Source organism: Lolium rigidum, chromosome 3 (genome assembly GCF_022539505.1).
Source record: "Lolium rigidum isolate FL_2022 chromosome 3, APGP_CSIRO_Lrig_0.1, whole genome shotgun sequence".
Lineage (NCBI taxonomy): Eukaryota > Viridiplantae > Streptophyta > Magnoliopsida > Poales > Poaceae > Lolium > Lolium rigidum.
In genome coordinates, this window is record NC_061510.1 from 83,540,974 (window position 1) to 83,565,313 (window position 24,340).

General features: G+C 45.3%; 2 protein-coding genes across 3 annotated transcripts; one reads left to right on the top strand and one right to left on the bottom strand.

The window, feature by feature from the left end:
* The first annotated feature begins 727 nt into the window (after window positions 1–727).
* Window positions 728–15,293, top strand: LOC124701878 (calmodulin-lysine N-methyltransferase-like). Of its 2 annotated transcripts, none has more exons than XM_047233978.1 (7): window positions 728–790; window positions 12,069–12,285; window positions 12,484–12,563; window positions 13,287–13,347; window positions 13,961–14,076; window positions 14,273–14,405; window positions 14,820–15,293. In XM_047233978.1, coding segments are annotated over exons 2-7 (687 nt in total). In that variant the 5' UTR covers window positions 728–790; window positions 12,069–12,283; the 3' UTR covers window positions 15,115–15,293. The 2 variants fall into 2 exon arrangements, with proteins under 2 accessions (XP_047089934.1, XP_047089933.1); XM_047233977.1 differs by lacking the exon at window positions 728–790 and adding an exon at window positions 9,075–9,219.
* A 5,870-nt stretch (window positions 15,294–21,163) lies between these two features.
* Window positions 21,164–23,876, bottom strand: LOC124701879 (thaumatin-like protein 1). Its single transcript, XM_047233979.1, has 3 exons — window positions 23,457–23,876; window positions 22,684–23,374; window positions 21,164–21,864 (listed from the first exon to the last, which is right to left on the bottom strand). The coding sequence occupies exons 1-3, from the start codon at window positions 23,509–23,511 to the stop codon at window positions 21,615–21,617; spliced, it is 996 nt and encodes a 331-aa protein (XP_047089935.1). The 5' UTR covers window positions 23,512–23,876; the 3' UTR covers window positions 21,164–21,614.
* Between the last annotated feature and the right edge of the window lie 464 nt (window positions 23,877–24,340).

Here is a 24,340-nt window from a genome sequence, read left to right on the forward strand (position 1 = left end):
AGCGACAAATAATATGGATGAGATGGAGTACTTCTCTAGATTACCGGGGTCAAAAGCCAAATTGTTCAGCTAAAATGCCAAATTGTTAGAGCTCCAACCAACTCGGTCATTGATGCTTTCACACTTGCATTCTTTGGTAATTATACATTCTTATTATAAGCAGTATCATGCATGCCATGTTGGCAAAAATCTGATGTGACATTATAATTAATGAGGAAAAAAAGAATGATTTCATAGGTAGATATTGTATCATATCACATAAAACTAAAAAAAATAATGTGAAATTATATCATGTACATACATTTTTGCATTGAGATTCTGCAAAATATTAAATGTGAAAAAAATATTATACCACATCATGATATCATAAACTAGTACTATTATATGTCGCTTCCCATTGTTATAGTTATATCCCTCCGTGCCATAATCATGATTTTAGTCTGTGAATGGAATATCAATCTGCCAAGTGGCATATTGATTTGATCATACAATTGACCAGCCGTGCAGGTGCACACGCACTGCACACCGGTCCGAAGCTGGTTTTATCGAAGGGTACATGTGGCTCGGTCCAGCCTGAACAATACGGCCATCTTCCCGTGCGTAGAGAAAAAAATGACGGAAGCAGACATCTCGGGCACCCTTCCCATGGGATCCTCCTCGCCTTCCCCGTCTCCGCCGCCGGCGCCGCCGAAGTCGTCCGCTCCTTCCCGTGGCGCCTCCAATGCCAGCCTGCGCTGGCAAATCCTCCGCCGCGCACTGCTCGCTCGCTCCGCCGCCTCCCGCGCATCAGGTCTTACCGATTCCATTCCCTTTTCTGACCACCTCATTCAGCTGTTTATACTCGATTCGTTTAGTTTAGCATCCTCCTCCGCTCGATCTGCCGCCATAGTGGGGTGGCGCATCTTGTCGTCTTATCTGTACTGGTCGTGTCATACGAACCTCGGCACCTCATAGCACCGATATTTGTGGATCACAAAGGCTCTAGCTGGAAGTCTTGATTTGATTTACTGCCCTTGTTAATGTTAGGGAGCATTGGCATTTACATGCTCTACCGACTTGCATTTCACCAGATCGAGAGCATACATATTCAAAATGATTGTTGTAAACGCCTTATGCTGTTCCAGCTATGGAACCTATAAATACTCAAGTTGTAAAAGAAATTGATTCTCTCTTGCTTCAGCTATAGCATTCAATCAAACGTATCTCTCCTTTATTTTTGTCAGATGCATCATCATGGTGTGATCATTTAACTCAAGAATATGATTCTATGGACTTGCGAATTTCTTTTGTACGCACCTTTATATATAGGACACACTGCCTTCTTCCTTGTTCCATATACATCCTTCTTCCACAACCACCTACTCTTGTCTCTTCCTTCCCAACATGTTCTGTGGACAATGTCAGGTTTTGGGTTGAACTGGTTGCCTTTATCTCGGCACCAGGCTGCGTGTTTATATAGTCCGAGGCATAACCATCGGCAGCAATTTACAGGGGAGATTACAACCAACTCGATGGGGTAGAGATTCAATCTATGATCTGATCACATACGATCAGATATACACAGAAGATACTAACCAATTCTAATTCTATCTCTACCCCTTCTAGAACACGCACACGTTACAACTAACACATACAATATCTTGATCGCTAACACCCCTCCTCAATCTTAGCTGTCCTCAGGTTAAGATTGTGTTTAAATTCCTCAAGCCGTCGAACCGGTAAAGCTTTTGTAAAGCCATCTGCCACCTGGTCTTGTGATGGAATAAATCTGATCTCAAGCAATTTATTTGCAACTCTTTCTCTCACAAAATGAAAATCTATCTCAATATGCTTGGTTCTTGCATGAAATACAGGATTAGCCGAAAGATAAGTGGCTCCCATATTGTCACACCAAAGACACGAAGTTCTTCTTCTTTTGATTCCAAGTTCTTTTAATAAGGACTCAACCCAAATTACTTCAACTTGTAGCATTTGCTAATGACTTGTATTCAGCCTTCGTACTTGACCTAGAAACTGTTGCTTGTTTTCCGGCACTCCAAGAAATTAGGTTAGGTCCAAAGTAAACCGCAAAACCTCCAAGTGGATCTTCTATCATCTACACACCCCGCCCAATCGAAGCATCCGAGAAGGCACTTATCAAGGTAGAGGGTGATTTTCCGAATGTTAGTCCTAGACCAACAGTCCCTTTTATATACCTTAGTATTCTTTTGACTGCTGTCCAATGAACAGTGGTTGGTGCATGGAGGTACTGACAAACCTTGTTGACTGAGAAAGCAATGTCTGGCCTCGTCAATGTCAAGTATTGGAGTGCGCCTACAATGCTTCTGTACTTTGTTCCATCTTCTGGCCCAAGTACATCTCCTTGTGTGGTCGATAATTTTTCCGAGGCCGATAATGGTGTTGGTGCCGACTTGGAATCTTTCATGCCAACTCTGGTTAACAAGTCCAATGCATACTTTTCTTGGGTTAGTGTAATACCATCATTATATTTTCTCACTTCTATACCCAGAAAATAATGCAAGTCACCTAGATCCTTTAATGCAAATGCTGCTCCCAAATCTTTGAGAAGTGCACTGATGGCTTCATTGGAGGAGCTAGTGACTATAATATCATCAACATATACCAATACAAAAATGGTGATACCTGACTTGTTATAAATGAACAGAGAGGTGTCGGCTTTAGATGGCATGAAACCAAAATCTTGGAGCTTTGTGCTTAATCTGGCAAACCATGCTCTTGGTGCTTGCTTGAGACCATAAAGAGATTTATCCAGCTTACACACATGATGTGGTTTGTTGGGACTCTCATACCCAGTGTGGTCGCTTCATATAAACTTCTTCTTCCGTAACACCATGGAGAAACGCGTTCTTCACATCCAGACTGTCTTAGGCTCCATCCTCTCGGACACGTAAATAGCCAAAACAAGTCTGATAGTAGCAGCTTTAACAACAGGACTAAAAGTGTCCTCATAGTCTATGCCATATCTTTGTTTGAAACCCTTTGCTACTAGTCTAGCCTTGTATCTATCAATGGTTCCATCACTTTTCCTTTTAACCCTATAAATCCATTTGCAATCTATAAGATTTATGCCTTTCCTATATGGAACTAAATGCCAAGTTTTGTTTGATACTAATGCATCATATTCATCATCCATAGCATGCTTCCAGTTTTTACTAGACAATGCTTCTTGCAAATTTCTAGGTTCATCAGATGTTGCAGATAAACCATAGCGAACTGTTCCATCATTGTAAATTTTAGGCTTACTGTTCCCCGTTCTTGCACGGGTGCGGTAGAGAATTCCTGCCGGTGCCGTTGCAGAATTATCGGCCGCAGAAGATCCTGCCTCCTGGCGTGAAGCAGGCCGACCAGGAGCATCTGCTCTGCCCTGGCGCTGGTGATCCCGAGACGGATCTCCTGTCGCGTCGGTGCACGTGGCCCCGCGCGAGCGAGCGGGAGATGCTCCCATTGGTGCGTCCGACCCGGAGACGTGGCGCGACGCGGTCTCCTCGGGTGAGCTTGCCCCTTCGGTGGACGAGGAGGCAGGCGACGTGGCGCCTGCTTGTTGGTTGGCACGCGACGGACGCGTCGTAGTGGTACGCGTGTGCGCGCCTGCCGCGCCTGACGCACCTGGCGTTGCTGATCCCGACGCAGATCCTGCCGGGGACGATCCCGAAGCGGATGTTTGAGGAGATTCTGCTCCGTGTCTCGTGCCGGTGTCGTTTTCCGAAAAATCCGAAAAATCTTCACCACGGCTGTTCGACTCCGTTTCGATTGACGCCGAATTTTCTCCACTGCTTGGCCGTCGTACTCGTGGAACTTGGGCAGGAATAAGAACAGTAGGATCATTAGGTGTTAGATCAATGCATTGTTGCCCCCCTTGAGCAAAGACCGATTGATTTTGGCAAAATTCGGGTAAGAGGAGAATCTCTTTTCGGAGTAGGGCGCCGGCATTGGGTCGAAGTTTTGAGAAAGGAAAAACTGATTCATCAAAGACAACATCACGGGATATATAGACACGTCCACTAGAGGGCTCTAGACACTTGACCCCTTTATGCATATTGCTATAGCCAATGAAAACACATTGTTTAGACCGGAAAGCTAGTTTCCTTGAATTATATGGACGGAGGTTGGGCCAACAGGCACAACCAAAGACACGCAAAGAGGAATAATCAGGTGTCTTTTGGAGAAGTCGTTCCATAGGTGTTTCATTGTTGATGACTTTGGAGGGGAGCAAGTTTATGAGATATGTGGCGGTCAAAAAAGCTTCATCCCAGAATTTTAGTGGCATGGATGCATTTGCAAGAAGGGCTAGCCCAACTTCAACTATATGACGATGCTTTCTTTCAGCGGAGCCATTTTGTTGATGGGCGTGAGGACATGATACATGGTGAGCAATGCCCACCTTTTGAAAGAAGGGGTTGAGTTTTTCATACTCACCTCCCCAATCTGTTTGCATTGCAATAATTTTTCTATTGAATTGTCGTTCAACGAGATTTTGGAAATTTTGGAATACTTGAAACACTTCAGATTTTTTCTTAAGAAGATAGATCCATGAAAATTTGCTATAGTCATCAATGAAGCTTACATAGTACTCAAACCGACCAACGAGAGGTGGGTGCCTTTCCCCATACATCGGAGAAGACAAGTTCTAGAGGAGTCGTAGAAGTACTAGTGGATCTAATATAAGGGAGTTGATGACTTTTTGCTTGTTGACATGAATCACACACAGACTCAATCCTAGACTCATTGGAACAAGGAAGCTCAAATTTCCTAAGAAGACGTTGAACGACTTGAAAAGAGGGATGACCCAATCTATCATGCCACCTTGATGCTGAAGGCTTGGTGACGCTAAGGACAACTTTATTTGAACTTGACGATGATGATGACACCAAAGGGTAGAGGCCACGAACGCATCGACCTTTAAGAAGAATTTTCTTCGTTGCCTGGTCCTTCACAAAAAAATGCCACGGATGAAATTCAACAAAAACATTGTTGTCTATGGTGAAACGGTGAATGGAGATTAGATTTTTTGTGGCACTAGGAACATGAAGAACATTCGAAGGTGGAGATATTTTGATGGGGTTTTAACAATTGCATGACCAACATGACTAATGTCCATACTCGCTCCGTTTGCCGTGTGAATCTTCTCACGGCCATTGTACCTCTCCTTCATAGCGAGCTTGTCAAGCTCGCCGGTGATGTGGTCCGTGGCGCCGGTGTCGCAGTTCCAGTTGGTGTCGACGCCGTAGGCAGCGTTGGCGCCCATCTCCTCTTCTTCTTCTTCGTCGTCGGAGTAGCGGTGCCAACACTTCCAGGCCGGATGACCTGGCTTGCCGCAGATTTGGCAGATGATGCCATCTTTGCCCTTGCCATTGTTGCCGCCACCACGGCGGCCATTGCCACCACCTCCTTGCTGCTGTCGTCCTTGGCCACGACCATAGCCGCGACCTCCACCGCGATGCACCTCGGCCACCCCTGCGTCCGCCGCGTCCACGTGCAGCAGCGTTGGCGGAGGAGTTTCCTCCGTCGATGCTTACGCCGAGCATCTCCATGTGGTTGTCGTACGCCGCCATCTGGGCGTACAGCTCGGCGACGGTGAGGTTTTTGTCGGCTTGAGCGCCGATTGCTGCAAAAATAGGGTTATAAACATCATCCAGACCTGCGAGGAGGTACTCCACAAGCTCGTCCTCCTCGATCTTTCGGCCCGCTGCTGCGAGCTCATCCGCCACCGCCTTCACCGCAGCAAAGTACTGCGATGTGGTCTTGCCCTCCTTCTTGGTGTTGGCGAGTTTCACTCGCGATTGGCGGTGCGGGTGCGGGATTGTGCGGCGAACATGGACGTGATCATCGCCCGGACTTGCGACGCCGTCTTCATCCCGATGCGAGAGACCATGATCTCCCCGGACGGAGATGCCGTAGGTAGGCAAGTACCGGCTGGTCATTCCGGGACCCAGGCGTCGTACGCCGGGTTGTCCACCTCCTCTTCTTTGCCGTCTTTGTCGACGGTGAGCTTCTTGGGTGGCGCCTTGGAGGATCCATCAAGGAACCCCATCACGCGGGCGCCACGGACAGCCGGGAGAACCTGCGTCTCCCACAGCAGGTAGTTCTCCCTGGTTAGCTTTTCAGCGGTACCCTGGCTTGGGAGATTGGACGCCATGGGGCCGGAGGAGGAGGATGATCCGCTCATAGCTAGATGTGTTTAGTTTGTTTGGAAGATAGGCTCTGATACCATGTCAGGTTTTGGGTTGAACTGGTTGCCTTTATCTCGGCACCAGGCTGCGTGTTTATATAGTCCGAGGCATAACCATCGGCAGCAATTTACAGGGGAGATTACAACCAACTCGATGGGGTAGAGATTCAATCTATGATCTGATCACATACGATCAGATATACACAGAAGATACTAACCAATTCTAATTCTATCTCTACCCCTTCTAGAACACGCACACGTTACAACTAACACATACAATATCTTGATCGCTAACAGACAATACATGTATTTGGAAAGGCGTGCGGAATGGGTGGCATCCAGAAATAAATCGTTCGCTACAGGAATGAAAATGGTACTTGTGGCTCTAACTTTGGATTAGTGAATGGCTAATAAAGGAAAGAAGAAGAATCAACTTTGCTTCGCTGGCTACAAAATCAAACCGCAGTTCTCTGAGGCACTCAGGAATAGGGTTACAAGTAACGCCAAGTTTGCAATCTTTCGGGGGTGGGGGGTCTACTAAGCACAAGCCTTTTATTAAATGCAAATACATTGAAGTGAAAATCCTCGGTAGTTGGTATTTTGTACCAATGTGTCCTTTGTGATATTAGACCATGTGATGATTTTATATACTTACCAAAATTTCCTCATATAAGCATGACAATATGACATGCCCCTTATAAAAGATGCCTACATACCTATTGTAAGGGTATATAGTAGCACCCACACTAAGACGATCGGAGTTGAACATGCATGTAAGAAAGAAGATGAGATGTTGCAGTTAGAATGCATTGGGTCTGCTGGTGCAGTATGTTAGGAATATGAGGTACCCAGAAATGCATCTTCTACCCCAACGAATCTGCTAGTTATCGTGGATCTTATGTAAGTAGTAAGAAATGCATAGCCAGCGAAAGCCTCGGAAGATCTATTACAGGTCGTACACGATCAACCAGGCGATTGTGAAGGATGCATTATGAACGATCGTGCGCAAGGCCATGAGGGCCTATAGATCCTAATCCGTAAAGGTGGAAACAAACAGAAAAGCCCCAACTACCTTGTATGCATGTTCTACTTCCTTCGAGGAGGCCGCTGATAAGTAGTCCGCCACCTGCAAATCGGATATGGTTCGGATCCTCTGCTACCTCGGTTCGTTCATTCTAATTTTGTGGGCTCAATAGGAAAGAAAATCCAAACAAGCACCGAGAAACTTTCAGTTCACCGACCAGAGCACGAGGGCTTGCTGAAGCAAAGCAGAGAAAAAGACAGTCTATTTGACATGCGATTGTTTTTCTTCATGAGAACAGTCGAAAAAATAGATCGAAAAAATTGCTGCCCAACTCCCCCAAAATTATATAAGCACATTTCCCCAAATATTAACAGCAGATTTGTTGTTTTAACATGCTAATAAAATGGAAAGAAAATCAGCCCCTACACTGTTGTCGGTCTTCATCATTCTATAGATGCTCCTCCAGCTCGTGGACCTCATCCCCTCCTTGTCTTACCCCCCTTGACACTTCCTCTGCAAGAGGGCATGTTGTCCTTGAAGGTGAGAGGGGTTGTGACCTCACCGCCCCGGATCTGGGTGGATCCGCGACATCCGCGTTCAGAGTTAGGGTCGGGGAATAGTAGGAGGCTACATCGCGCTCCGGGTCGGTCGGTCGATGGCGAGGATGGGGCGCTCGGAGTTGGGGCCGAGGTAAGAGGCCGCCGCTGCCGCTACAACGCTCGAGGTCGATCGGTTGGTGTCGAGGCCAGGGTAGAAGCGATCGCTGCCGTGACCAGGCAAGGCACAATCTTCCTTGAAGCTCGCCTTCGCTTCCTCTTGTTGGCGGTGGCTTGGGTTTTGAGGCTCGGGTAGTAAGGGGTCCAACCATGCCCGACGTGCCTTGCACCCGACGACGAAGGCAGGACGCCACAACCATCCTCTCCACAGTCACCGGAAGAGAATGAGAGGTGGAATGGCGATTTTACCCTGGTCATCCAACGAAAACACAAGACAACCATCTTGTCTCTCCCCTCCCCATTTCAGCTCACACAAAGTGCCACCCTCACCGACGAGTAGCCCGTGTAAGATATAAGCCTGCAAATCAGTGACCGAAACTGAACTCAATATCGGGCTGGGTAGGAAAGGCGAACCAAACAGGAGCCAAAAGCCAAATTGTTCATAAAAAAAGCCATGGAGAGTACGTGTAAAGCTACTTCCTCGGATCCATATTATTTTCTAGATACATCTATTTTAGTAACAAATAATATGGCCAGAGTTTTAGATACATTCATTTTAGCGACAAATAATATGGATGATATGGAGTACTTCTCTAGATTACCGGGGTCAAAAGCCAAATTGTTCAGCTAAAAATGCCAAATTGTTAGAGCTCCAACCAACTCGGTCATTGATGCTTTCACACTTGCATTCTTTGGTAATTATACAATTTTATTATAAGCAGTATCATGCATGCTATGTTGGAAAAAATCTGATGTGACATTATAATTAATGAGGAAAAAAATAAGAATGATTTCATATTGTATCATATCACATAAAACTAAAAAAATAATGTGAAATTATGTCATGTACATACATTATTTGCATTGAGATTCTGCAAAATATTAAATGTGAAAAAAATATTATACCACATCATGATATCATAAACTAGTATTATATGTCGCTTCCCATTGTTATAGTTATATCCCTCCGTGGCATAATCATGATTTAGTCTGTGAATGGAATATCAATCTGCCAAGTGGCATATTGATCATACAATTGACCAGCCGGTCCGAAGGGTGCCTCGGCCCAGCTTGAACAATACGGTCATCTTTCCGTGCGTAGAGAAAAAAAATGACGGAAGCAGACATCTCGGGCATCCTTCCCATGGGATCCTCCTCGCCTTCCCCGTCTCCGCCGCCGGCGCCGCCGCAGTCGTCCGCTCCTTCCCGTGGCGCCTCCAATGCAAGCCTGCGGTGGCAAATCCTCCGCCGCGCACTGCTCGCTCGCTCCGCCCCCTCCCGCGCATCAGGTCTTACCGATTCCATTCTTTTTTTTTTCTCACCACCTCAATCAGCTGTTTATACTCGATTCGTTTAGTTTAGCGTCCTCCTCCGCTCGATCTGCCGCCATAGCGGGGTAGCGCATCTTGTCGTCTTATCTCTACTCGTCGTGCCATATGAGACCTCGACACCTCATAGCACCGATATTTGTGGATCACAAAGACTCTAGCTGGAACTCTTGATTTGGTTTACTGCTCTTGTTAATGTTAGGGAGCTTTGGCATTTACATGCTCTACCAACTTGCATTTCACCAGATCGAGAGTATACATATTCAAAATGATTGCTGTAAACGCCTTATGCTGTTCCAAGCTATGGAGCCTATAAATACTCAAGTAGTAAAAGAAATTGATTCTCTCTCGCACACCTATAGCATTCAATCAAACGTATATCTTCTTTATTTTGTCAGATGCATCATCATGGTGTGACCATTTAACTGAGGAACATGATTGTACGGACTTGCAAATTTCTTTTGTACACACACCTTCATATATAGGCCACACTGCCTTCTTCCTTGTTCCATATACACCCTTCTTCCACAACCACCTACTGCTGTCTCTTCCTTCCCAGCATGGGGTGCGGAGAATACATGTATTTGGAAGGGCGTGCGGAATGGGTGGCATCCAGAAATAAATCATTCCCTGCAACAATGAAGATTGTATTTGTATCTCCAACTTTGGATTAGTGAATGGCTAATAAAGGAAAGAAGAAGAATCGACTTTGCTTTGCTGGCTACAAAATAAAACCGCGGTTCCCTGAGAGTTTGCAGTGCACTTCAAGCAAACCTGGTGCACCCAACATCAGCGCACTGGCTGGTTCTGGTAAAATTTTGTAGAGTATGAAAACCCTTGGTATGTATATGACCAAGTTTGTCGAGAAGCACCTCATGATTCCTCGAGAGAAAAGCCTTCAGATTTCATTCAGGAGATGAGCAAACTTCGACCGATCTTCCATTGTGCCTTGCAATGAAGTGAGCACCACTTGGCATTCAGTACAAACAATAATTGGCATCTTCATCATAACTAAAACTAATCCCCAGCCAACCATGGCGCTGCGAAATGGCATACAGATTGAGATCATCATAGATTTTTTTTTTTCGAAATGGGGATCATCATAGAATTGGCCAGCCGTTGCAGGTGCACATCGGTCCCAAGCTCCCAAAGCTTGATAGAACCATGTACGTGTGGCTCGGGCCAGCCTAAAGAATACGACCAGTTCCGTTCGTCGTATCAGTGCTTCCCATGGAAAAAGAAATGGAAGCAGACATCTCGGGCTCCCTCCCCATGGGATCCTCCTTGCCTTCCCGTCGCCAGTGCCAGCCACGGCGCAGTCGTCTGCTCCTGCCTATGGCGCCTCCAATGCCAGCCTGCGGTGGCAAATCCTCTGCCGCGCACCGCTCGTTCGCTCCTCGTACTCCCGTGCATCAGGTCCTGCCGATTCCTTTCCATTTTCTCACTCCCACGCCAGCTTTTATACTTGATTCGTGTAGTTTAGCGTCCAGTTCTGTTCAATCTGCCGCCTTCAGCGATCGAAATTCCAAAAGACGAGATATCTGACGTGTGACACCTGGTACCACTGATATTTGTGGAGCAGGAAGAGTGAAGCTGGAACTCTTAATTTACTAATCTTGTATTTTAGCGGTACTATTGTTATTTAAGCTCTACCGACTTGCATTTCACCAGATCGGGATGCTCATGTTCAGCGTATGCCTTTCCAGCTTTGAATTTTTGTCCCTGCAAATTTTACATTCAAGCAAAATGGCTAACACAAAACTCACTGTGGCATATGCCATTTCCTTGTATAGCTGAGTACTTTCTGAAATAAAACTGTAGTGGAAGCCCAGAGTGTATGAACAGGAACCTAAGTTTGCACTCCTGGGATGTCTTTTACCATCGAACAGTAGCGTTTAGACTTGCGGTGATCACTCCCCCGCTAGTTTGTTTCTTTTGCTGCTAGCTGTTTCTCCCGTGGTTTGTGGGAGCTGTACATAGTGTAGGAAGAAAAAGACTGACGCTGTTTTTCGTTATCCCCCGATAATGAAAATCGATCCCAGTGGTGGGTCGCTTGGAAATAAAAGTTTGCACTCCTGGGGACTTGTACTGAGCAGGTGGTATTGTACATCTACTCTGCTAACTAAGTGAGCTAGGCACATTCCCCTTTTTCCGGAGTACTACTTGATTCAAAGAAATAAGTCTATCTTGATTTGGAGCATGAAGTCTTATTTGATTGAGATAGAAATGAGGTTCTTGCTTCAAAATTATGTACTATCATAACTATTATTGTGTATGAGCAATTATTCTGCTCACTGCTTAACCTTCGCAATAAACACTACCGTAAAATTGTGAATGCACACTTAGCTGGTCATACTTTTTTTTGTAGATACTAGTTAATCATCCTTTTCATCTGTGCAACCACTTCTTAACTGTTTTTTAAGAGAACTGTAAGGGCTACAATATCAATAGGAAAACAGATTCACATTTATGAGGTCTTGAACCTGGGTTGGTAGGGTTGTATCTCCACTTGTCCAACCAAGTTAGCTAGGCTAACTTCCCTGTCACTGTTTAACTGTTAGAAATGTGTTTGCAGACCATATTAGCTTCCTTTCATTCCAACGTCATTCTGGTGATTGGCATCCTGTAATGCAGCTTCCTTTTTTTTTTCTGTCCGTGTTTGCTTCTGTTTAACTTTTCGTTTATTTTTTACAACTTTAAGTAGTAGCTAAAATCTCTCCTAAATCTGTTACCTTTTAATGGTTTATATTTTATAGTTCGTTTTACATGTGTATTACATTAACTTTTTGTTTCCTGGTTAATTTGCGCAGACGGAACTACAAATGACCAGCAGAAGATAGGTGACACAAACAAAATTTCCAGAAAGGCATCGCGTGGCTTCAACCTGATCGAGTGTCATGTAGTGCCAGTTTCACAGTTACATAAATCACAAGGAAATTCCTTAAATGGAAATGGCGTGGAATGTCAAAAAGATGTCTATGTTCATTATAAGCTGCCCTGTGGAGGTTCACCGGAACTTAATGTAATGTAAGCAGTTAACTATTTTACCCATAGTTCATACTAAACACTATTCTTCTCCTGTTCTAATAGAAATATTGATCTTCTAGTTCTTTTCTGATAAAATAGAGAACCATATTATTCTCTCCGTCCACTAAGGCCCACCAATTAGAATCTAGAAAGGTCGGCTACAATTCCTCAGGTTAATATTTTTTTGCTTGTTTACAGGTACAGAAGAGACGACTCCGTTGAACTAAATGATATTGAAGCTTCCAACAGATACAATATTGACACTACTGGCCTTGTATGTAAGTTTTGTTCAAGCTGATCTATTGTCTTTGTTGTTACCACGGATTATGTAATTCTTACTGTTATCGGTTACTGCCTGTCAAATTGAAGAGTTTTCAAAATTTTGTTTGGAGCGTAAATAAACAGGCTTTTACTCGTGTCAAAAGAGAATGTAGACATATGCAAAATGTGAACTGTTTAATCTTTTGTTCATTTTACATTCTTGCATTCCTCTCAGTTTTGGCCATGTTAGGAGTTTGAAGTCCCATATACGCAGGAGTTTTGCCTGTTGCAGTAGAAACAACATTCTCATATTCGACCAATTTATTTGAAGTTATTTAATACTCCCTCTGTTCCATATTTCTTGTCGTGGTTTTGGTTGAAATTTGAAGTACAATCATGACAAGAATTATGGAACAGAGGGAGTAGGAGATTCACCCATATTCTAGTATTGATGCCCCTCTAAGATCTATAGTTTGTTCATCTATAGTAAACCACCTAACTGACTTAGCTTCCAGCCAGGTAACGAGTTTTTGCAACATCACATGCTGCATGAAATGCTCTTTGGTCAGCAATCACTTTAAGTTCTGATATACATTTGAAAGTGACATACTGCTAATAAACAATTCTGAACTTACAACTTCTTTGTTGTTCTTCCAATGTGCTTCTCATGTGGTACTATTTGTCTTATGTCGAATAGAAACCAGCCTCAGCTTTTATTTTATGTTTTTTATTCCATGAAGGTTGTTGGCCGTCAGAAGAGGTCCTAGCCTTCTACTGTATCAACCATTCGGATATGTTCAGGTTTGTTGTTAGGCGTATTTACCCATGTGAACTTGGACCAATTTGTAAGCAGTACACTTTTGCTGATTGGCGTAGCATGCTTGAGTAACTTGAGATGCTCCTCATTAAAAAAAACTTGAGCTGCTCCTGTTACAGTTAATTGAACAGGTGTTCCACTCAAGAACTGGATACTGGAGAACTTAATATTTTGGTTTCTGTTTTACCTTTTGATAGTTTTGAGCTCTCACGAATTATATCTAGAATCAGGGGTGGAGCCAGACCCCGGGCGGCTGCCCAGGCTAGTCCAGCAACTCTCCATTAAGCATTAGTGTAATCATAGTGCTCAGGACTGATGTTCGCTGGGGCAAACGCCAGCCACCGCTGCTATTGTAAAGGCTCTGCTCACACTCCATGAGTGCTCTGGCTCTGCCACTGTCTAGAATTGTTGGTTAAAATTTGTTCTCGCATACAAACATCTAGTAATGAACCTTTGTTATCCCACAGTAGCTACCAACTACAAAGAAATCATTTTACTTAGGTGAAAATAATAGTATTTTGTTTCTTTCACTAAATTCAATCTATGTAGTATATGTAGTATATTTCTCAGATAATTTCCCCTTCAAATTCATGATAGGTCCAAAAGGGTGCTTGAACTTGGATCTGGTTATGGATTGGCTGGACTTGTTATTGCAGCCAGTGCAAATGCTAACGAGGTTGTCATTTCAGATGGAAACCCACAAGTAGTTGGATGTATCCTTTCTAATCAGTTATACAAAATCTGTTGCATAATTTCATACTCCTAGACAATATTGATTGAATATGAGCTACATACCACAAGTGTTCTTTTGTGATACGTTTTGTGAATATCACAACCCAATAGCAAATCAGATAGATTATTCTGAGATGTTACCCTTTTTTTTTGCCTTTGTAAGCCATTAACCCTCAGATATTCAGAAGAACATATCCATCAATGCAGAAACTTTTGATCGGACAAAAGTTAAATCTATGACACTACATTGGGATCAAGAGCAACCTTCAGAGATGTTTAACTCTTTTGACATTATTGTTGCAAGTGACTGGTACGGATTGTTTACCACTTTATTGTTCTTGATCACAAACCAAGTGATCATCTATGAAACATTCATGCTAAGTATCATTTCATTGTGTCAGCAATATCCTCTTGTAGTGGGGCTGTAATATTGCTTAGGTGCAAATGTTAGAAGTACATTCCTTTGTGTGAAAAACAGTTTTGGAAGCTATATCTTAAAAGTATTGGTTGATTGCATTTTTTTTTTGCTTCGATCGGATCAGCATTCTTTGATCCAGTCATAATGCAGAAATGGTTAAACTTGTATTTCCGCCATCTCAAGAGATGATAGTAGTTTACAGTTTATAGAGCAAGCAGCTGCTGTACGTCAAGTCAGCACTAATATGTATGAACAACAGCTAGTGCTCAGTTTGGCTGACTTATTCGCAATTCCCTTGTCCTGCAGTACATTTTTCAAGCAATTCCATCGAAGCCTTGCCTGGGTAGTCAAATCTTTGTTGAAGCATTCGGAAGCCTCGCAGGCCATCTTTATGAGCCCGAAGAGAGGTGATTCACTCAACAAATTCCTAGAAATAATCAAAGAATATGGTTTACGTTATGAGTTGATAGAGAATTATGATCCCACTGTCTGGAATCTGCACAAAAAATATGCGACGGGAGATGACAGATCGTGGCCCAACTATAACGAGGAGCATTGCTATCCTTTATTGGTTAGAATTACCGTTGGACATTTTGTTTGATCTTAGATGGGTCCATTTGTTGCATTGGCATTATCTGTTCTATGTTCTTTCTCTATAAAAGATAACAGTGTAATATCTACTACTGAATCTTCGTGGATATCTTTCATGGCATCACCCTTTTTCTTGAAGTGACAGAAAGAGAGATGATATATACACTTGCAAATTCCATTTTCTCACCATGTATCGGTCTTCCAAATCCTGTATATTTATTGAATGAAGTTCTTCTGGATGCATAACAGTCCTTTTTCAGCATCCTTCATTTTTGTCCCCATCCGTAAAGGTTACAACTGATGTAGACACACATATATACCTTCTTACTTTTTATCCGATTTACTAATGGCATCATCCGTGTATTCAAAATATCCACCTATTCCTTTTTCTAGAGTAATTAAACATATCACTTGTCATTTTTGTCACTGGGATTACTCATCATGTAGCTGAACTTTTGATAGAAATATTCCCCTTTTCTGCAACTGTAGTAACCCATTAGCATGTCTTCATTATCCGCCTGGGCACAGTTAACTGCTTTCGTACTGGGGGCGATGCAGTGCGGGGGACTGCACCATTGTCGTTGTCGATCTAGCATTGCAAATATCTTGTGCCGACTAGCAGCATGCTTTAGGCCAATAGAAAATATCTTCTGGCACTTCAACATTTCTGAGTTTATTACAGTTGCTGGTTGAGGCTGATGTTATTTTCACCAGCTTTCTCTGACTTTGCGTCTACTAAGTTGACGTCTCTTGACAGCATGCGTTATCCATAATCAAGTGGTTGCTGCATCACGGCCTCCATGTTCTTTTTATTAGCTCATGCTGCTTTCTCTGTATGCCTTGCGTCAATGCCTCGTCAGATTGTCCGAATGCAGTTGCTTCCTATCTACGAGTAATTGCTATTTCCACAGCTTTATTTTATTGCTGACTGGATGAAAGCAACTTCCGAAAATGCCAAATTGTTTACGGATAGTAAATAGCTGCTGAAGGGTCGATGCTTCTGAACCTGTGTAGGTGAGGTTTAGGAGATCTGGAGCTCATTTCTAAATATCCTAATTGTATGATGCCAGGGCAAATGCCTGCATCTTCACTCGTCGGGTAGCTGACAACAACCGTCAACAGTATCAGATACAGTGATGATAATACAGAGGTGGTCGTCACGACGCAACGAACGCATTGATATTTTCAGTGTTTCCGGTGGGATCCACCGTTGGTTCCCTCGTGCGTCCCTTGCTTGAATTTGACATCTTTGTGGACCGCCTCATTAGGTCCAGCGTTCTTGTCAGTACCCCAACTGTATGAACTTCGTACGTGCCCAGTGCCCTAGGGATCTTTGGCGAATGTGCGTATTCCATGAGCCAAAGTGACACTTCCCGAAAGGTAGCTTCTCTTTTGTGATATTGAACTGGAACGAAAATACGAGGGAAAGCCATCCACTTTCACGAAGGCTTTTCTGCGTACTTGTGTCTTTGGACGCCATGTGTGAGCTTCTATGGATTGTCGGATGGGTGAGGTTTATGCTCGTTTTTCTTGTGTAGATCTGTTGGTATTGCTGTGTAGAAGTTGGAACTTTCGTCCTTAGTCGTAACTGAGTGGAACTGCTCGAGGCACCGTTAATGGAACTGAATGTGATGATACATCAATTCATTTTACCTGCTACCTCCTACGGTTAAGAATTCTTTTACCCATAGGATCATAAATACAAGTTTTACATAAAAGAGCTCTATCATAAAACATTTGGAGAGTTTGAGCCCTTAAGGATACTTTTTGTGTATGTCATTTGATTCGCAAGATTGAAAGAATAATCAGGTTCATTTGCACCCAAATTTGGAGGAAGCTTCTATCCACCCATATTTCTGTGATTCCATTATTTTTCATTTTGTGTGCCAAACATGATTTGATGCTTATTTCTCTAGCTTTCCGCTCACATAATTGAAGAGTACCATTCCAACTGCGGTCCTATTCATGTGCTTTAGAAATCATGTGAATACAGCGATCCTTATTTCGTGAATTTGGTTGGCTATCTCTAATTGTATGCTCCTCCCAAACTCTTTTATTTAACTCTAATAGTAGTATCATACTCACAAGAAAAGCAATCTATCCATGTCACGATCCCACCCGAATCCTCATGCCATAGGTAGTGTACTAGAAAAGCAAAAATTTACTTTTAAGCGCATGCTACATGTTGCTTGAACTTTTCAAAATTCACAAACTCAATGTCAAAACTTCAAAAAGCCCATCCGAGATGTAGCCAACGATGTATACTGCAAGTGTGCAAATTTTTAATGAGAAAACCTTGTATACTGACTCAACAAAAATGAGAAATCTGGAAAAAACAAATTGGAAACTTTGACTTTTGTCCTGTTCGCCACGCCTAGATCTGCACATATGTCATTTTTCCCTGAGCCTAGAATACCATGTATTTTTGTATTGAGTTTTTCGCACGATGGTAAGATAAAAACTCGGTGCTCCAAAATGCCACTCTGGTTACCAAATGGCATATTGGTTGGTGCGGTTTTTAGCTACCCAACTCCAATGAGCTCTTTTTTAAATAAATTGAAACATATGTTTACAAGTTTAGACAAATCCGCAAAATTCTAGCATGCTGTAGGAATGCACTATAAGCATGCCAAGTATAAAGAAAAACATTATTAAACATGTTTGAAAAAAAAATGGTGATCTAAATTGGCAAAGAGTGGCGACACTATTTACATCTATAGATCGTCGCATGTTTTATGCAACATTTTTCATGAATGTGCTTGCCTGTAGTGAAAACAGTTAACAACATTTGTCACATTTTTTAATCCAAAATGTGATTTTCTTGGTAAGCGTCATCTGGTAAAACGTGGCGTTCTGATATTCTGCATATGCCTCTCCAACCACTGGTATTGGCAATTACGTGCACAATTTAAAAGCTGAGGCACAACAGCAATGGTCTGTTGGTAAGCATATGTGCCAGCACAACAATGCAGAGGAAAGCACGACCCCTCCCATAACTATCGATCTACCGAAGGTACGTACTAGCTTGTTCTAACTGTGGTCGGCACCAGATCCTTCTTAATTTTCCTTTGCATGTTCTTTCTCTTTACAAGCATATCCTCCCCTTTTGCTACCGAAAAAAGGATCTTTCTTTGGGGTCCTTTATCACAAGATTGTTGTCAGTTTACTCGACTTTTGAGTCAAGATTCCTCAGCTCGGCTTAACAAACTGAAATCGCAGCTAATCGCGTACTGCTTTCAGCTCATAAGCAACATGGGAGTCAACTAAAAGGTGAACACTTCACGAGGGTGCAAGCAAGTTCCCTGGGGCCTGGCTGAACACAGTTGCTTGCCAAAGCCCAAAAGCAAATGCTACTTGGTACTACAAAGAGAGGTCTTATCAGTGTTCCTAAGCCACACCAGTGCTGCACCATATACCCACTGGTATCTGAGTGTGTAGTTCACAACACACTGAACGCAATCATAAGCAAGCCCGTCTTTTCTTCTCAGTGTTGCGCTGTGTCTTGTCTACAGTACTTGTTAATTCAGGGACAGTTGCAGTGGCGAGCCAACTGTGCTTGTATTCTAACGAGAATCCAAGTCGCGTATCAGAGTCGGAAGTTTTCCAGTTTTCCTCGTGGAGTCGTGAGCAGGAAAACGACCGGCCGGCTGGTGGCCGATCGTTGTCACGGTTACCCAGCAGGCTCGTGCGACGGCATCACCTCTCTTCATCCTCACCGGTGCCCGAAAGCAACATGCGTCCTTGCGATAGTTCAAGTCAAATTTCCGGCAGTCCCGGCGATCCGCAAGTGCGTCAGCTCCACCGCCGAATCCGAGAAACAGGCCAATTCGGCGATGGAAAAGCCATAGATCTCTGAACTAAAATCAGCTGGTATGCCGTGGGTGTCGGATAGCTGAAAGAGAATCCTCTCCCATGGGAGTTTGGCGAATAACGATCCCTAGATATGGGATGTTAGGTACGAGCTCTCCTGCAACCTACTGATTGCCTTCACCTGAACCTCCCAAACAAGATCAGTAGGTTACTATTGTGACGCACGGAAGAACACCGATCATGCCAAAACTAAAGGCGATCGATATGATTCCGGTAGCTAGGCTGTTTGACCGGTACGCAGTTCGTAGGAGGGAACAACAGTAGGCACTAAACTGAACGTTCCTTTGGCCTCACTCATCAAAAAGCACTGGACCATATGAATGGCCACCATGGCCACCACCACCCCGTGCGCATGGCCACCACCACCACGTCCGCCGTTCCGGCGTCTGATCTGGTCCTCCCAGATGGCACAGCCCATGTGCCCAACACCAAACCTCGCGCCATCATACTGTACAGCGTAGACTATTAAAGCTTTGTAGTGTACAATTTGTCCTAGTAGGAGGTGTATTCTAGTATTATCGTCCATGCTCGGCCAACTCAGCCATTCGTTTCGTTTTCCTTTTCGTTGCTGATTGAGCCAAGCATCAAACTAGATGTCAATCATCGGCTGCAAGAAAATATGCTTGGTGTCCGTACTAGGAGTATGGGGTATTTGGTCGCTAGACTGTCAGTGATGATGGAACTGCATCGTCTCTGATAATGGAAGATCAATCACAGGCTCACATCATGCACTGTCGGTAATAATGGAACTACATCGTCTGTGACAATGGAAGATCAATCACAGGTTCACAGCAAGCACTAGCAGTGTCGCTATGGAGATTGCTAGATCGAAGGGAATTTTTTTTTGCGGAAAAGGAAGGTGATATTAATTCTCGAAAGATCCAGAAACAAAGAAAAAGTACAATGAAGCCCTTCTTCCAGATCTCGACGGCACCAATGCACAGAAGCCGACGGTGACGCGCTGCAGTCGCTGCTCCTCAACACGCCTTGGATTGGAGCAGCCCCATGGCCTGCGGGAGTCGCCGAGCGCCGGATCCGAGGATCCTACCGCTGAAAATATCGCCGCCGACGCAGAGCAACCAGATACCACCTTCAGCTTCATCTTCAAACATCGGGACCGCCGCCTAGTCGGTCCTGGATGGGGCACAACGAGCTCGCCAGATCCGTGGACATTCGAGCTCGAGGAAGTCGAACGCATGAAGAAGAAGCTCCGAAGAGTGCCGCCGCCGGAAGGGGAACGCACCGACACCAAACTCCAAACCGGCCACACCTGCGCCTCCAAGATGCCGCCAGCCGGTACCATACCTACCCCTACACTATGTACAAACCTAGATCCGTGGATTCCCCAACCTCCCACCGTCGGAGCAGCCGCCGGAGGCGGAGGAATCCACAGATCGACGGCGAGCGAGGTCGGGAGATGCGGTGGCTCACAAAGTCGCCTCTATCGACTGTAGATGGGAGAATTAATTGCTTTTGTTATATAAATGGATCGAAGGGAATTTGATCATAGGCATTCTATTTTTTGTGACCGTTTAGTTTTAGAAGGAAGCGGCGCAAAGCTCTGCTTGCCATCATAAGATATGTCTTTTTCGTTTCATGGTGAAATCTGAGGCAGAAATTGTTATGGAAGCCGAAATTTGTAGACTAGTAATGGTAGTTTAAGTCTTTGCGGTGATAAGAAATTTTTTTGGCAATTACGGAGTCGGCAGCGGTATGCAAGTGAGGGTGACACCACAAGAGAAGGTCACGATCTTACCTTTCAGGGTGAAAAATCTAAAATCTGACTATAATTGGTTGTTTCTGGCAATAAAACTTATTGAATATATTGTTTTGAGAGGGACAGAGACTTTCTTCGGAATGAAATCCTATGATCTATGATCGAGCGATGACTACTCTTGTGCACTATTTTTTTTTTGAAGGCGTCATTTTTGCAGAGCGGGTGTTGTTTTTGTGGTGTTTGTGATGTTGCTAGGAGGTGGGATTTTTATTTTTTAGTTTCTTTTTTTTAGCTGTGTGTATAAGTACTGCTAGTAGATTGTTACGTTGTTGCAAAGGCCGGTGCTTAACCATTTTATAAATAAAAAGGATTTGCATCAGTTCCGTCCGTGCTTCGTTTCTTGCGTACCATAGCATTATTATTGCTAAGTTTGTTTGCCACTAGCGGCCGGAAAACTTTTCTTGGGAGAGCATTACGGCCGCCGGAGAAGTGGACGGCGAGTGCGTATATAATCATTGCTCTTGGACTCATATACATACAGCTACCATCCCCAATTCCGGTATTCATGTGCTTAAGAATCTTCTCTTGTGCTACAGTAGTATACGTATTTCCTTTGTACTCCCACAACGGCGCAAACCATAAAAAAGAACTAAAAAAGATGGTGGATTTTACAATGGCGTGATGCGATCTTGGTCAAATCAAATCATTCCCCACTTTCGTTGCCCCCACCCCTGGTGTGCACGTCGCCGACGGCCCACACCTCCACGACGATGGAGCACCGGCAGGGGAGCGCGCAGGTTCGCTGTCGCTCTGGTGGCCCGTGCCGACGTCGAGAGTCGAGCCAATGTTCTCTTCTGACCAAAATCTTTCTTCTAATTCTGCATTTTTTTTGTTTGGCTGGTTGGTTCTCTGATGATCGAATGCTATAGAATCAGCTGGAGCAGGAAGAGAGCGAGCGGCGCCGCCGTGATCATGGCCATCCTCCTCGACGTCGACATCGCCGCCGCCGACGCGTCGCCCGTGGCGAGGTTGGCGAGCCAGGAGGTGTCCCCCAGTATGACGCCCTGCCCGTTGTCCCCAGCGCCCTGCCTCGGCATCCCCGGAGGCGCGAACGCGGTGGCGCCCGGCACCGTCGGCGTCGGCGTGACCGTTGCTCCGCCCGCCGACTTCAGGCTGCTCACAAAAAGAGAGTTTCACAATCAGATGTTGCTCCAGTTGGTAAATGCGCGAATACAGCAAAAAAAAAAAAGACCGCGACAGGAAGATAATCCAGTACTAAAAGCTATTTTTGCACTTTGCATTTCATCCATTCCGGTAAGATATTACGGTCCTGTCATGGTGGGTAAGATATTACGGTCCTGTCATGGTGAGCTCAGCCACCATGCTATGTTACGTCCATACGCCCGTGCTCTGATCTTTTCTGACTTCACAAGATAAGAAAATGACGACCCTCTGCACCGACGCTGATATGCCAGCAGACGGGACGGCAGTAACAAAAAGAATTCAACAAAGGGTCAAACCACCCTGGAGAAGCTAAGCACCCACTAAGTGCGAGCTGAGTATGACATCTACCAACCAATATACGTAGTAGTACATAATCCAGACTGATCATCACACTCGTATATTACCTTCCAAACCTCTCACTCTCACTGTCCCCTCCTACTATTTCTGAAGCATGGCATATCGGAATACCACAGCTGCACGCTTTTCTTACGCGAGATAAGTTGACAGTGAGTGCCCATTGTTCAGGCACCAACCATGCCATGGCCATGCCGATTCCATCATCGTCGTCTACCCCACGCGCGCGCGCGCACGCTTACCTAACAGTTCGTGCGAATCTCGCGCCCTTTCATGGCGAAACGGGAGTAATTTAAACCATGGCGCGCGGAGCGCACTACCTCAAACGTCACGCGAAAGCAAGCCTTTATTGTGGAATGAAGCCAGTAATTAAATGCAGTGGTTAAGCGGCGTTGCGGGCGTGCGAGTGCGAACCTGGGCGTGGCGACGGGGCAGAAGGTGATGGTGTAGTCGCGGCCGCCGGCGCAGGTGAAGGTGGAGGTGGGGTCGTCGAAGGCGTAGCTGTACGAGCGCGGGCACGCCAGCTTGAACGCCTGCGAGTAGGCGGTGGGGCGGCAGGTGCTCGGGTTCGCGAACGCGCCGCTGCAGCAGTACTCCGGCCGCCCGAACGCGTCGCACGCGCTCCGGCAGGCCCCGCCGCCCGCCGACCGCAGCTCCGCGGGGCACCGCAGGTTCAGGTCCGCCGAGCACCCCGCCGCCGCGCAGGTCATGCCCGTGTTCCCGCTGCTCCCCGCCGGCTCCACCAGGATCGGCAGGTTGTAGCCGTCCACCAGGCTCACGTCGTAGAAGTCGTTGTGCCCGCCGCCGTCCAGCGTGAACTCCGCCAGCGTGGCGGGCGTCGCGCCGTCGCGGCCCGAGCACTCCAGCGTGCCCGTGCGGCAGTCGCCCGTCGCGCAGGTGAACCTGCCGGCGGCGTCCTGCGCGCACCCCGTGCGCGCCCACAGACGGCCGGACCACCCTGTCGGGAACGGCAGCGGGCGGGCCGCGCCGGCGGGGAGCGCGAAGCCCGTCGGCTCGATGGGCGCCGTCCCGGCGTTCGACAGGATGCCCGGCCACACCGTCCCCGTGCATTTGTTCACGAACGTGAATGTCACAGCTCCACCCTCTGCACCAAACAAACACAACGCCAATTCAGCTCACCATTAACAACAACTTCAAAACTCAATCTTTCCACGACCCTCATTTACCTCTCAGGCATATGCAGAGCAGCGCGACGACCACACAGACTCTTTGAATCCCCATTTCCTCGAAGCAATGCAGCTCCGTCTGGTGGTCAGTAATGGCGGGGGCAAAGAGAGGTACGCAGTGTCATTACAGCACAGCTACCCGTCAGTATTAGTACTGCTCCTCCAGCTCCAGTTTAGTGCTACAGTGATGAGAGACGAGTGCGACAGTACAGGGAGGTCGGGCTAGAATAAGAGGCCACCACCCATAAACTATCAAGATTTGGATGAGAGACAGAGACTCGAGGGAGAGAGGGAAGAAGGGGGAATCCGAGCTATCCCTCCATGGCTGTATTTATAACCGAGAGAGGCCGTCTACTGACTAGCTCTGCCATGGATGTATAATTCTTCAGCAAAGCGAAAAGCATGGTGTCGGGCTTGATTGGATTCAGATAACCTTTTCTTCTCTGCAATTTGCATCAGGAGAGGGCCTAGGGTTAATTCATATATGCAATTTCCACGATGGTCGATGGATCGGGAATGTATAAAGGCGATGCCCGTATCTTTCCGCGGAAAGCCGTGCATCGTGCGATGAGATTTCAGTGGAGGATGGATAGGTACTACCTCCGTTTCAAGGAATAAGGCGTCCTCGTTTTACGAGCTTTTTGTTTGACCAAGAATTACTTCAAATATATAAAGATTATTTATATGAAATTAGCATCATTAGAAAGTGTTTTTCAATACGAATCCAACGGTGTTACTTACATATAATATAATTAAGATTTTGTTGGTCAATTTTTGTGGTCAAAGTTCGTCTTGGAATGCGCGTGCGCCTTATTCCTTGAAACGGAGGTAGTATGTCTTAACCAACGATTACAAGATAAGACCAGAGCATAATGAAATATGGA